Raw genomic sequence first — 12,434 nt, 5'->3', positions numbered from 1 at the left:
CCTGTTATGGTACCCCAGACTATGATAGGACATTTCTCTTTCCTTGTCTTGCTGTTTTCCAGTCTTCTTTCTGCCCCATTTCTGCCTTAGACTTGCCAGTAGTTTTCTGCTCAGCTTCACTTGGAGAAGTAACAACAGCCAATGTGCTTCATACCCTACAAAAGGACATGTCCCTCTTTCTTTCCATGTGCCCAGAAAGGGCATTTTGGAGACAGTTGGCTAAGAGGAACTGGAAGTAGAAAGAGAGAAAGATATGAAGAGCTTGTGTGAGGCCTACAATTCTAGTTCTTTGCCCTCAGAATAATAAAAGGGGCTTGCTGTCACTGTTTTAGAGGTTCTAGAAGATTGGTCAACTTTCCTCTTAATGATTCAAGGCTGGATGATGAACCAAATGCATTACCCACTTCCTTTGTGTTGTAAGTAAGCTCCATTGTATGTGATGGAACTTGAATTGTATCCTAATAGTAAATGAAGCAAAGGGAAAAAGTAGTTGAGGGAGACAAAATGAACAGTCTTTCCACAAATCTAATATTTCACTTCTTTATAGGTGCTTCTTGCACCTCACTTCTGGCAGAGAAGAGGTGGGTATTAGATCTGGCCAATTACCAGTGCCCTGGAGGTGGCCCAGTGACTTAGAGAAGGCTGGTTTAATGGAATCTTACCTGGCCTTTCAGCATCAGAATCACTTCTGGCCTTATTGCCATGCTTGAACCTGACATCCATTCTCATTGGGTTTGCTTAAGAGTAGGGCAAGCTGCAGGTGCTGTGTAGCATCTGCCTCAGGGATGAGCCTCTTGGCTTTAGAGCAGAAACCTTGATAAGGGCATGTATTTAACCACCTGCCTCTAAGAAGAAATAGAGGCGGTTTCCGAACAGGTGTACAAATCTAAATGTTTTCTTTAGAAATCTGAATGCCACCTGCCATGACAAGCTGATCTCCCTTCTGCTTCTTAAATGGCACACTAACTTCCTGACGCAAGTGAAAAATATAACTATAGAACTATTCAAAACTAGAAAATCATGTTGATACCAAGTAGTTTAATATAATGGAATATGAACTCGGCATCACCAGGGACATGATGGGGTAACTTGCCAATATCCCAAGTGAAGCTCAAGTTCTTTTACCATAGTGGCTGCCTCTCGTCTTGAAGGACTTGCTCTCTAGAGAGGAAGCTCATTCCATGTTCATGCAATGTTACGGTTAAGAACTAGTCCTGTGGCAACAAACTGCCTGATTGGAATACTGGCTTCCCTACTTACTAGCCGTTTGAGTCAGTACTAAACACTTAACTTTTCTGAGCTTTGTTTTCTTCATCAGCAAAATGAGAGCCATAACAGTAACGATTTCATAGGGTTGTTGAAAAGATTGAATGAAAAAAAAAATGTATTTAAAGCTCTTAGAATAGACTCCCTGACTGTCTGAGGATAGACCGCCATCATGAATGACATGGTAACTATCTGAACTAGAAAGTTCATGACCAACCGATGACTTCAGAGGAAACAAATGATCATTGATGTCCTTCACCCCAGGAAGGCAACAGTACCATACCTGAGACAGAAATTCGGGAAAAACTGGCAAAAATGTACAAGACCACACTGGATGCCATCTTTGTACCTGGATTCAGAACTCATTTTGGTGGTGGCAAGACAACTGGCTTTGGCATGATTTATGATTTCTTGGATTGTGCAAAGAAATATGAATCCAAACATGGCCTTGCAAGACATGGTCTGTATGAGAAGAAAAAGACCTCAAGAAAGCAACGAGAGGAACACAAGAACAGAATGAGGAAAGTCAGGGGGACTGCAAAGGCCAATGTTGGTGTCGCCAAAAAGAAATGAAGTGTCTAGCAGTGAGCTGGAGATTGGATCACAGCTGAAGTGGTAAAGGCATTGCAATGATGTTATCTATAGCCATTGTGGATTTTTCACAGGAAGATTAATAAACTAAAAACTTTCATGTGGAAAAAAAAAAGCTCTTAAAATAATGACTGATATAATAAATATGCTTAATGGATAGATGTCAGCTCTTCCAACAATTTATTATTATTATTGTAATTATTATAGTTATTATGACAATGTCTTGAATCCATAAAGAACAAATCTAACTTTTTTTTCATATGACAACTTCTTCCCTGTTTGAGAAGTGCTAAAGTCCTCAGTCCCACATAGTCTGCTTGTCAACGTAATTCTACGGAAATGGCAAAAAGTTGTAGATGACAGTAAGTTCAAGGCACTGAGGTAGGTTTAGTATACTCAAGCCCATGTGGGGAACATACGGTAAGATATTTTTAATATCTGAGTAATGATGCCTTCTTCCAGGAATTTCTATCCCCAAAAGAGAGGTTTTTAAAGAGTAGAAGTAAAATAAGTCTAAAAAGAAAATGGTTGGGTTTTTCTTTGCCGGCTCAAAGGTAATCCTTGCTTTATGATGCATAAAAAGTTTTGCTTTTTTGTGTGTCATTTATGTGATAAAATCTTAGACATTTTGAAATGAGAGTGTGACTTTTTTCAGAATCATCCCAAACGTACAAAGCAAGCCGGATATCCTCATTTGCTGATAGATGGTGTTGCACGAATAGCCTCATAACTTTCAGAGACCATGGACGATCTGGCCCGAAAAGTGCCCATCTGTGGCAGCGGCTCAGGGAGGCCCCCAGCCTCTGCAGACCTTCCCACCGCTCCCCAGCCATGATGCCCAGGAACTTCTCCAGGAATTTGGTTTTGGCAGGCCCAGGGGCTGGGAGAGAAATCCAAGTGCCTAGTCTAAGGGGGTTATAACCCCGTAAATATGTTTATGGCCCATTTTATTGCCGACTTCTGGCTTTAAAGGAGAATCCACTGTTTTGTTTGAGAATAAAAATCAGTTTCTCTCAGACAGTCACGCAGGAATTTGTTCCCTGGGAAGATGACAGACCAAATCTTCATTAAACTGTTGAGGAATGAGGGCGAGCAGGGCTTCCTCTGGCCCTTCCCACAGTGGTTGGCAGCAGTTAGGCTAGGATGTGTGGGCCCCTCAGAGCCTTTTGTTTGGTTTCTATGGCTCTAACCTCAATTAGCTGCTCTGCATGGAGAGGAGGGACAATGCAGCTTTTAACCCAAGTCCAACGGCTTCAGTATGGGTCTCTCTTTTCCCCCCTCTATCCATGGCTGGATTTAGGCCTAGAGGCCTTCTTTGTGAAGCAATTTGAGGGTCTCCAGTGGAAGTTCATTGTTTCTATTGGTGGGCAGCGGATGAGGGTATGGGAGGAAAATGTCTAGGGTCTAACAACTTCACCTGATACTGGTTCGCGGCTCTGTACCCTCCCTCCCAATAGTATTGAACTGTGGTCATGCAGAAATCTGTGCTGGAGTCACTGACACATCAGATCCAGTCCTGGCTCTGCCTTTTCTAGGCAGTTTTCCAGCCAGTGAAATGGGGTTGGTCCAACCCCCTAGAACCTCTGAGTGGAATAATTAAAAGAACAAATGTAAAGAAGTCAGCGCAGTGTCTGGCGCATAATTCTTTTATCCACGGTTTCCAAAGACACATGGGGCTAAAGTCTCTTTCTCGCTTCCAGCAAGTACCCAAAGCATCTGTGGCAGTCATAAAGAAATAATACAGTCTAGCAGTCACTGAGAAAGGCTGGTTTTTTATCTCAGGAAGAGAAAAGCTTGAATTGCTTTAGCCTTGAGGTATGTACACATGCCGCTGCATGTGCACACACAAGCCTGCACACATATACACCGGTTTCTCAGGTGCTTTTGACCCATAGCTGGATCGCTGAGTACCACCTGCATGTTTTGCCCCATGGCTTTGGTGGTGCCATTTCAGAGTGGACCAATGGGAAATTATTTAGCAGACCCCAAATGTGAGCACAGCTCTTAGTCATAGTCTCTTCTGCTTCGTTCCTTTCTCTAACTTAATCACTAAGCAGCTTATTATGGCTCGTTCTCCAGAAAGGTAGAGAGAAGTCTATTGCATAGTCCTGTCTGTAAGGCCAGCTAATCCTTGGTCATGCAGGACTTCTGAGTAGGTGCTAATAGATGGTGTGAAAGGAGGTAATTTTTGCCCTGAGGGAGCTAAGCTAGGAAAATAAAACTAACACACCTGGAATAATTAGCCACCAATTAAGTGCTAAATCATGTGCTACTGACAGTGTTGGAGTGCAGTGTGGGTGAGGGGAAATTTGAGGGTGGACACCGGCTCTCTTGGTGCTTTGGCAAGATACAGCTGTGCCTTGCTGAACAATTGAGCCATGTTGTAAAAAAACCATTTTTAATAAATATGTGACAGCTTTTCCCACTTCTGTTTAAAAATATTAGATCAGAATTTTAAGACATTTTATTATAAAACACTACCATCATGTAAATGAAATTTTAAGAAAGAAAAAAGACACCATCTCTAAATCCCAAAGCCCTTACACAGTTCATTTATCAAAGACCATAACTCAGTCAAAGACCAAAGACCATATCAAAGACCATAACACACAAAGGGAGTGTTTGTGAGTGGCCACCACGACTGTTTACCATCACAAGTATCCAGATATGGCTTTGTAAAGGGTGCCAGACCAGCACCTCTCACATGCCAGGTTCTCCACTGCCTTATTGCATTGAATTATTCTCACGGTGCCGAGAGGAGGTGGTGGTATGCTGAGGCTTGGCGTGGTTGAATAACCAGGGGAGTGCTAAGGAGCATCCCACGTCAGAGTGTGTAGATGTTTTTATTAGGCCATAGAGCCTCCCTGAGATACGACAGGATAGACAGGTGGATACCTAGGATAAAGTACTTCTCCCCCACCACGGGATGGTGTTAATATTCCCCCTCTCCCTCCTGTGGAGGAAGACTACCCTTACCTTACAAAGGGTATTTTCATTCCTAACATATCAGCGCCAGCAAGTCCTGTGGTTTCTGCCCACCTGATTTTCAGGTAAAGCAGGCTTACCTGTTGGTACTTGTGCAGCTTTGAAGAGTCGGCTGTGGGCCCAGCTGGTCTAAGACAAATTAAAGCTGACTCAGGTTCTCCTGTCTAGGATTTCCCCCACCCCTTCTCTGTCTTTCCCACTAAAGGGTTTAAGCCATACGTAGGCTGGTTGATCCATACTTTTGGTCTGAGTTCACTGTATGTTCTAGTTTCCTAGGGCTGCTGTCACAAATTACCACAAACTGGATGACTGAAAACAACAGAAATGTATTCTCTCACAGTCTTGGAGGCTACAAATCCAAAGTCAACATGCCAGTGGGTTTTCTCCCAGTTGCTGGCAGTCCTTGGCTTTCCTTGGCTTGTGGCAGTGTAACTCCAGTCTCTGTCTCCATCTTCCCATGACGTTTTCCCCTGTGTCTTTATGTCTCTTCTTATAACGACACCAGTGGCTGGATTTAGGGTTCACCCTAATCCAATATGACCTCGTCTTAACTTGATTACATCTGTAAACACCCTATTTCCAAATGAAGTCACATTCATAGGTTCTGGGAAGTAGGACTTTGACATCATAGTCCATTTTGTGTTAATTTATAAAGAAAAAGCTATTTGGCTCATGGTTCTTCAGGTTGTATAAGAAGCATGGTGCTGGCATCTGCATCTGTGGAGGGCCTCAGGCTGCTTCCACTCATGGTTCGAAGCACAAGGGAAGCTGGCATGCGCAGAAGTCACATGGGGAGAGAGGCTGTGAGAGAGTGAGAGGGGAGGTGCCGGGCTTTTCTTGACAGACAGCTCTCGTGGGAACTAATAGAATGAAAACTCACTTGCCCCCTGGAGGGCATTGATCTATTCATGAGGCATCCGCCCCATTACCCATACATCCCCCATTAGCCACCCCCCTTCAGCGCTGGGGATCCAATTTCAGTATGAGATTTGGAGAGGACAAACATCCGAACTGTAGCAGACATCAGCCTGTTTTTCAATGGACACAGTTTAACTCAGTACACCGAGTGAACCCTCAAAGCACCTCAGACCAAGTCAAGGTGATAGCAATGCTGGTACATCTTTCTTTTGGAGAAAATTGATGTCTTCTTACCTCTCTGTAGATATAGTTGAGTTGATTCTGTTCCTCAACCGTGGCTTACCAGTAGTACTTATTTTCAAAATAGCTGACTGGGATAAATGAACCTGGGAGCAAATCATGCCTTTTTCCATTCCTACAACCAATTAAATGTGAGTACATGAATGGAGATTTTGTTTTGTTCACTTCTATATTCCCAGTATCTTGAGCTTATTAAAGCCACCATCAGCTTGAGACAAAGTAAAGCCAGTCATCCCTGAAGTTGTTCACTTGATATTGATTGAGCAGCTGCAGTTTACCAGGCACTGTGCTTGGTGTGGGGGAAAGCAATGATGAAACTAGTAGTGATTACAACTTACTGAGTATCTACTATTTGTCAGACACTGAAACATACTCTTTGCATACTTTCTCATGAATTCTCATGAAAACTATAATGTAGGCTTTATTATCTCCATGTTACAGATGAAAAAAACAGGGTAAGAAGATGAAAAGCGTTGACTTAAGTCTTAGAGCTCACAAGTGGTAAAATTAGGTTTGAACTTGAGTGGTGTGCTGTGGACCAGTCCTTCACCACTCTTTGAAGGTTTCTGAATGGTGTTTTCCAGTTGTTGTTGTTTTACAGAAATCTGAGTAGTTATTTATTAAAACAAATAATCTTCTCAGTAAAATAGATTTTAATGAAATATGTAGGTTGAAAAAATATATGTTATGTAACATATCATGGCCAAAATAGAAATGGGAAATGTATGCTTTCATTTTAGATAAGTATAAACCTTAGTATTAATAGCATCCCAGTTAATACATGAGGAAGAAATGGAAGAAAATCATTTTTCAGTCCCTAGGAAATAATACCAAGCCATTGATTTTCGGTGGCTGCTAAGTGCACAAATACCAGAACGTATCAAACGCCAGTTGCCTCTTGATGGAAGCACATAAGACTGCCTTTCAACTAGCTAGTCTGTCCAAAAATCAAATCTAAATGTGATCAAGCTTCTAAAATCTAACCATAAATTCCAAAGGGAGAGGGACATGTTAAATCATACCATGATCAAAATGTAGATTGTGGGACATTTTCTGGCAAAGAACCAGGTTCTTCAACAAATAAATTGCAAGGAAAAAATAAAGATGGAAAAAGAATGTTTAGATAAAATGACAACACCTATGAACCAATTGCAGTATTGACTTGAACAAAGTATAAAAAAATATATTTGATAGATTTAGAGGAATTTGATACTATCTGGATACTGGATAATATTAAATCATTATAATTCACATTTTATTTTATTCTGAGATGGAGTCTCGTTCTGTTGCTCAGGCTGGAGTGTAGTGGCGCAATCTCGGCTCACTGCAGCCTCCGCCTCTCAGGTTCAAGCAATTCTCGTGCCTCAGCCTCCCAAGTAGCTGGGATTACAGGCGCGTGCCACCATGCCTGGTTAATTTTTGTATTTTTAGTAGAGATGGGGTTTTGCCAAGTTGGCTTCCTTACTTAGGACAATGGGTGGGGAGGAATAAAAAAGAAAGAATTGGCAGGAGTACAGGAGGATCAGGTCAAAGCTCTACATCCCAAATCAAGCTAAGGTCCCGAGTAATATCTCAAGCTATGAAGACACTTCTGCAACTGTGTTAGCAGGGATAAAACCCATGGAATGCTGTTGAAAGCCTCTGGTTTATACAGAAAAATATACTGAGAAAATAGGAAAGTATTGATTCACATTATCTCTTGACAGTTTTTCTAAGAAATGAGTCAGTCAAATCATTCCTCAAATGACCTTTTAATTCTAAAGAGACAGGCAGGGTCAGCTGTTTCTAGTTAAATGAGTAATGCCTGTTCTAACTTGTATATTAATATTGTGTCAAATTTGTGATACAGCATGTTTGTATGTACACTGTAGAGTATGATGGAGTTCCTTGTGTAATACAGGTTTCAAATGTGGGCACATTTTAAAATTGTTTCATTACTGACACAGTGTAACAAGATATATACTTTTAGAGAAGATCCACACAATCTTCTGGATGTTCTTTCCATCATCGGTAAAAAGGAGGGGTTGTATGAGCCAATCTCACAAAATCTGAGTCATGGAACATCATTTTACTATTTTACACGATTATGAGATTTATTGTTGTATCTCTGTTTTTACAAGAGTTTGTTGATTGTGTCTTAAATTTATAGGAAAACAACGTGAAGTCTTGGAACACAACCTGCAATTACAACATTGTTCCTAAGGGACAATAGGATCCACTTTATAGTGTGGCTTTTTAGGAACACAGTGTGGCAAAAATCAGGGTGGCCAGTGTCATGTTTGCTTCATTAATAAAATGTCAGGCATTTATTTTGCCCTTCTTATGTGCTGGGTACATACTCTGAGATGGCTCTCTCCATCTGTAAAATGAGGATAATAGTAGCAACTGATTGCTGGGGTTGTCGAGGGTCAGGCTTTATTCATTTAATACATTGGGGTGACAGAGCTGGCAGAGGGAAGAAATTCGTTTCTCTGTCACCTTTTTTTTTAAACCCATAGAGTAAAACGTGTAGTATCTATTCAACTGTAATCATGTTTAAAGGGGTGTGAGTCCCCCTTCTTTCTCCCTTCTCAGTCTGCCCCTCTGTGCGTACTGTGGCCCATGTTGTGGACGCTTCTCTAAAGTGGTAATCCAATATTTTAGACCTAACTCTTACTTTTCTTGACTCTAACTTGCGCAAGCAATTCTATATGCTGATATGGAAAATCTCAAACGTATCATTAAGTTTTTTTTTAAGTGCCAAATAACACATCACGGTATCCTTTAATCCCAGTTATGTTGTTTTTAAGAGGCTAGTCATATATGCTTTATATACATAAACATTTCTGAACCAGATACCTAAGAAATTGCTAACAGTGGTTACCTCTAGGGAATGGGACTGATTGTTAAGAACAACAGAGAATTTTTTACTTTTTATTTTATGCCCTTATATACTGTTTGAAGTTTTTTATAATGAATTTTTTTATAAGTTCAAAAAAAAAAAAAAAAGAGGAGAAAAGAACAACACATCTCTATAATACTGTTTCCCAAACTCAGAAGATTCCCTTCCCTTTGGAAAGGGGAACGTGACACACTGTAGGTCCAGAACTTGGAGAGTCACAGTGTATATATTAACGTACAAAAGGCTATGAGAAGCGACAGTAGAGAAACCTACATAGTACATTTTTCCACTTTTATTGCACTTATTAAAAACCCACAGAATTACGTTTCATGGCATATAAGTTTTGGAAAAGTTATAAAAGTTTAAGGAAAGGTATCTAGCCTTAGGTCAGCTGCAGGTGGGGGAAGGGTGAGTGCTGGAGTGGTGAAAGGCATTCCTGGCTGTGTGGTGGGAGGATACCAGGTCTTGGGTTCAGGCAAACCTGGGTCCAAATCCAGGGTCTCCCATTCACTAGCTGGCCCAGCATGAGCCAAGTTCCCTAACCTCTGGGTCTCAGTGTGCTCGCATGTGAAAGAGGACCAGTTATCCTCCTTTGGAAGTGCGTTTTCAGGGTTAATTGAGGCAAGTGCCTGCTCCTTCACCCTCTGCTCCATCTTGCTAGGCTGTATTACTGCCATGCCTTTGTTTATGAACACCCATGCTTCCTCCCAAACCAACAAATTAGTATCCATTTGTGAAAGGCTTCATTTCAGGATTAATCAGAGGTCAGGCTATCAAATAACAAATTCTTGCATTTACAATGTGAATCCATTTCTAACATCTTGGTTTATAGACACCTACTTCAAGAATGTGCCTCTTGGACAAGGCAAAGTCCATAGGCACTGGGAGACTGTTGAGAATCCTGTTTCTCTAAAATTCAATCTAAAAGTGAGACTCCAGAAACTCATTGTTTAAATCACATCCAGGTTTGCTTGCTCCAGGCTCTTCCAGACCCCTGCCCCAGAGTAACCCTTCACTCTCATTTCCTATGCCAGTGTTAACACTCCAACTCAGAGGACACAAATTTCAGAGTGAAATGCGAAAGGATGTGTGCTGAAGCACTGCCTTTCGAAGTAACCTTTGCACTAAGCCCTTAGAATCTAATTACCCAAGCGTTATTTGCCTCTCTAAGTACCCATGCCCATGCAGACTGAGCTTAAAGTTCAGGAAGTAATCACAAAAGGAAATCAGAAGGGAGATCTCAGGCTCAGCCTCTGAAGAGTCTCCTGTCTGCGCCTGGCCTCTCCCTCCTCCTGGGTGTGTCTGCCTGCCCGAGAAGGCCAGTGAGTAACCTGCACATTTTTTTTTCATCTTGGCCCTTCCCACCCAGACAAGAGGACCGAGTGGCAGACAGGCAGGCAGACGGCAGTGAGTCCTGTTCAAGCATGCTCGGAGCATACCTCCACCCACACCCACCGCCTGGACCCCTCACCACCCTCACCCCAGCCCAGGAGGAGCCAGAACCCCGCCGAGGGTCCGGAGGGGGCCTCCGCTCCCAATGGTAAGGGCTGCCCGCAGCAGGAACACTTCATTCATTTTATTTGCTTTGGTGTTGGCTTTTCTTTTTGATTGTGTTTAGATGGCAGAGTTTCTGAGACAATTGAAGGTGTTTTGTTTGGTTAGTTCTCGGTGGTCCCAAGACAAAGAAATATCTTTTCGCAGGAGGGTTTATTAGAAAGCTGTAACCCGATAGCCTGGCCTTAGAAGAAAACTTAACATACTAATTACCTCTAGTTAGTACAGCGTACCCTTTTGGCACTGTAGAAAAACAAAACAAAACAAAACACCATATTGCTTACCAAATAGGTTTTGAGGAAGAAAAAGTGTGAAGGATTGTGGACATTTTAGTAGATAGGCATCTCTGACTAATGGAAATGAAGCTTAAGTGTCACTATAGCTTTGTAATAGACCAAGATGATGTTTTGTCTCAAACAAACAAAAAAGGCCCTTTATTTAAAGGAGTTAAGTGTTGAACGAAAGATGCAAGGTGGGTTTTGAGGAAAACAGTTACAAGGTAAGTCCCATTAAATATTTGTGAATATGAAGGTATTGAATTAAATCTGTCGTGCTATAGGAAGAAAAAAGTCTGTGTTCAATGTGGAATTTGGGTGACATTTAAGGGAGAAAACTGAGATCTTTGTATAGTGTGTCGAGAATTCTTTGAGAGAATGGTCGGGAGGCAAATGGTGGAGGCTGGGAAGCAGGTTTTGTGCAGGGAGCTGGTGCCAAGGCCCTCTCCCTCAGTTGCTGTGGGTGAGAGAGTAATTCGAAGTAATCAAGCACTGTATTGTTAACAGGCTTCTGTGTCTCAAATATTTATTCTAAACACAAGCCGTTGATTGCACTGACATGTGAAGGAATAAAGTTGCTGCCTCTGGTTCCTGGCCTAGCCCAAACTTAATGCCGGCAAGATATTCATAAAAATGTAGGAAAGACGAGGCTACATGTAAAGTTAATTTGAGGAATTACATCGTGTTTATATCAGAGTGTGAGGATGCTGAGCTAAGGGGTTTTACAGGAGAGTGGTATGGGAAATGCAATAGAAATTGCCCAAAGCAGAGGTACTGCCATGACACCTGTGAAGGTTTGACCTGTGCCAGATGACTGTGAATATGCAGCACAGGTTTGTTTTAGGCAACTCTGTGCAGGCAACTTCAGGATTCCCTGTACGGAGCAGCCTATGCTTAACATGTCTAGGTTTCTAGAGCTGCAGCGAATCGCCCTGAAGCACAGTGTACCAACATGGCACATCTGAACTTTCTGGCATATAAGAAGTCTATGAAGTCAGCTGTGAGTGAGGGTATGAGTGGGGAGGGCCACAGGTAGGGTGAAAAGTTCTCTCTTAGGGTGAATGCCCCTCTTCTAAGTTCCAGGAAAGTGCAGTGTGTCTTTTGCTGGAGGTAAATCAGCAATACTCCATCATTGTCATGCCCAGTGTTCCTGCGGTGATAATGCCAGGAGTTTGTTTTTTTGCGACTCTAGTTTCCCCTTGGCTGATTAATCGAAAGCATAGATTGCTTGCAGCCCCATCAGCCAGCTCATTAGAAGACAATCCAAGAATGCCACTTATTTGGAGGCCAAGTGAGCAAGAAGTGGGGGGGTCGGAGCCATGATGATGATTTTGCCTAGAAACTGCTGGTTCCAATTTATGACTTTTCAGTTATGATTAAAAAACAAATAGAAGCCACTCTAAGTCGCCCATGCAGTTAACGGTACTGATAGCCATCCTGACTCTCATAGGCATTTGTACATTGGATACTACACATTACGGTACAAAACCATCACCACCCCAAATGTGCTTCTCTCCCAGAATCAGTGCTCAGGAATAGAATACAGGTTAGAAGAGTGTTGGCAACATTTCCTCCATGTAGTGCCAGGCCCCTGTTAACTTCAGTAGGGATGGCACCAATTCAAGAGGTGGAAGAAGAGACCCAGGGCCAGCAAACATGACAGGTTTTTATTAGGGGTGACTTACGTAGAGGGACGGTCCAGTCGCAGCAGGCTGAACAGGAAA

General features: G+C 42.2%; 1 protein-coding gene and 1 pseudogene across 5 annotated transcripts in view; both read left to right on the top strand.

Moving 5' to 3' along the window:
- STON2 (stonin 2) overlaps nucleotides 1–12,434 on the top strand; it is a 176,161-nt gene that overhangs the window by 100,691 nt on the left and 63,036 nt on the right. For 3 of the 5 annotated variants that reach the window (XM_037984343.2, XM_037984344.2, XM_073011231.1), the window contains one exon: nucleotides 10,251–10,421. The exons of the other annotated variants lie outside the window; for them this stretch is intronic. In XM_037984343.2, the coding sequence (XP_037840271.2) occupies nucleotides 10,251–10,421 (171 nt within the window). The remainder of the gene's footprint in view (nucleotides 1–10,250; nucleotides 10,422–12,434) is intronic. 5 annotated transcript variants of the gene reach the window in all.
- On the top strand, nucleotides 143–1,962 carry LOC119619066 (small ribosomal subunit protein eS24 pseudogene; annotated as a pseudogene).

This window comes from Chlorocebus sabaeus, chromosome 24 (genome assembly GCF_047675955.1).
Source record: "Chlorocebus sabaeus isolate Y175 chromosome 24, mChlSab1.0.hap1, whole genome shotgun sequence".
In the NCBI taxonomy this organism is placed as follows: Eukaryota; Metazoa; Chordata; class Mammalia; order Primates; family Cercopithecidae; genus Chlorocebus; species Chlorocebus sabaeus.
This window is presented reverse-complemented; position numbering and strand designations above follow the sequence as displayed.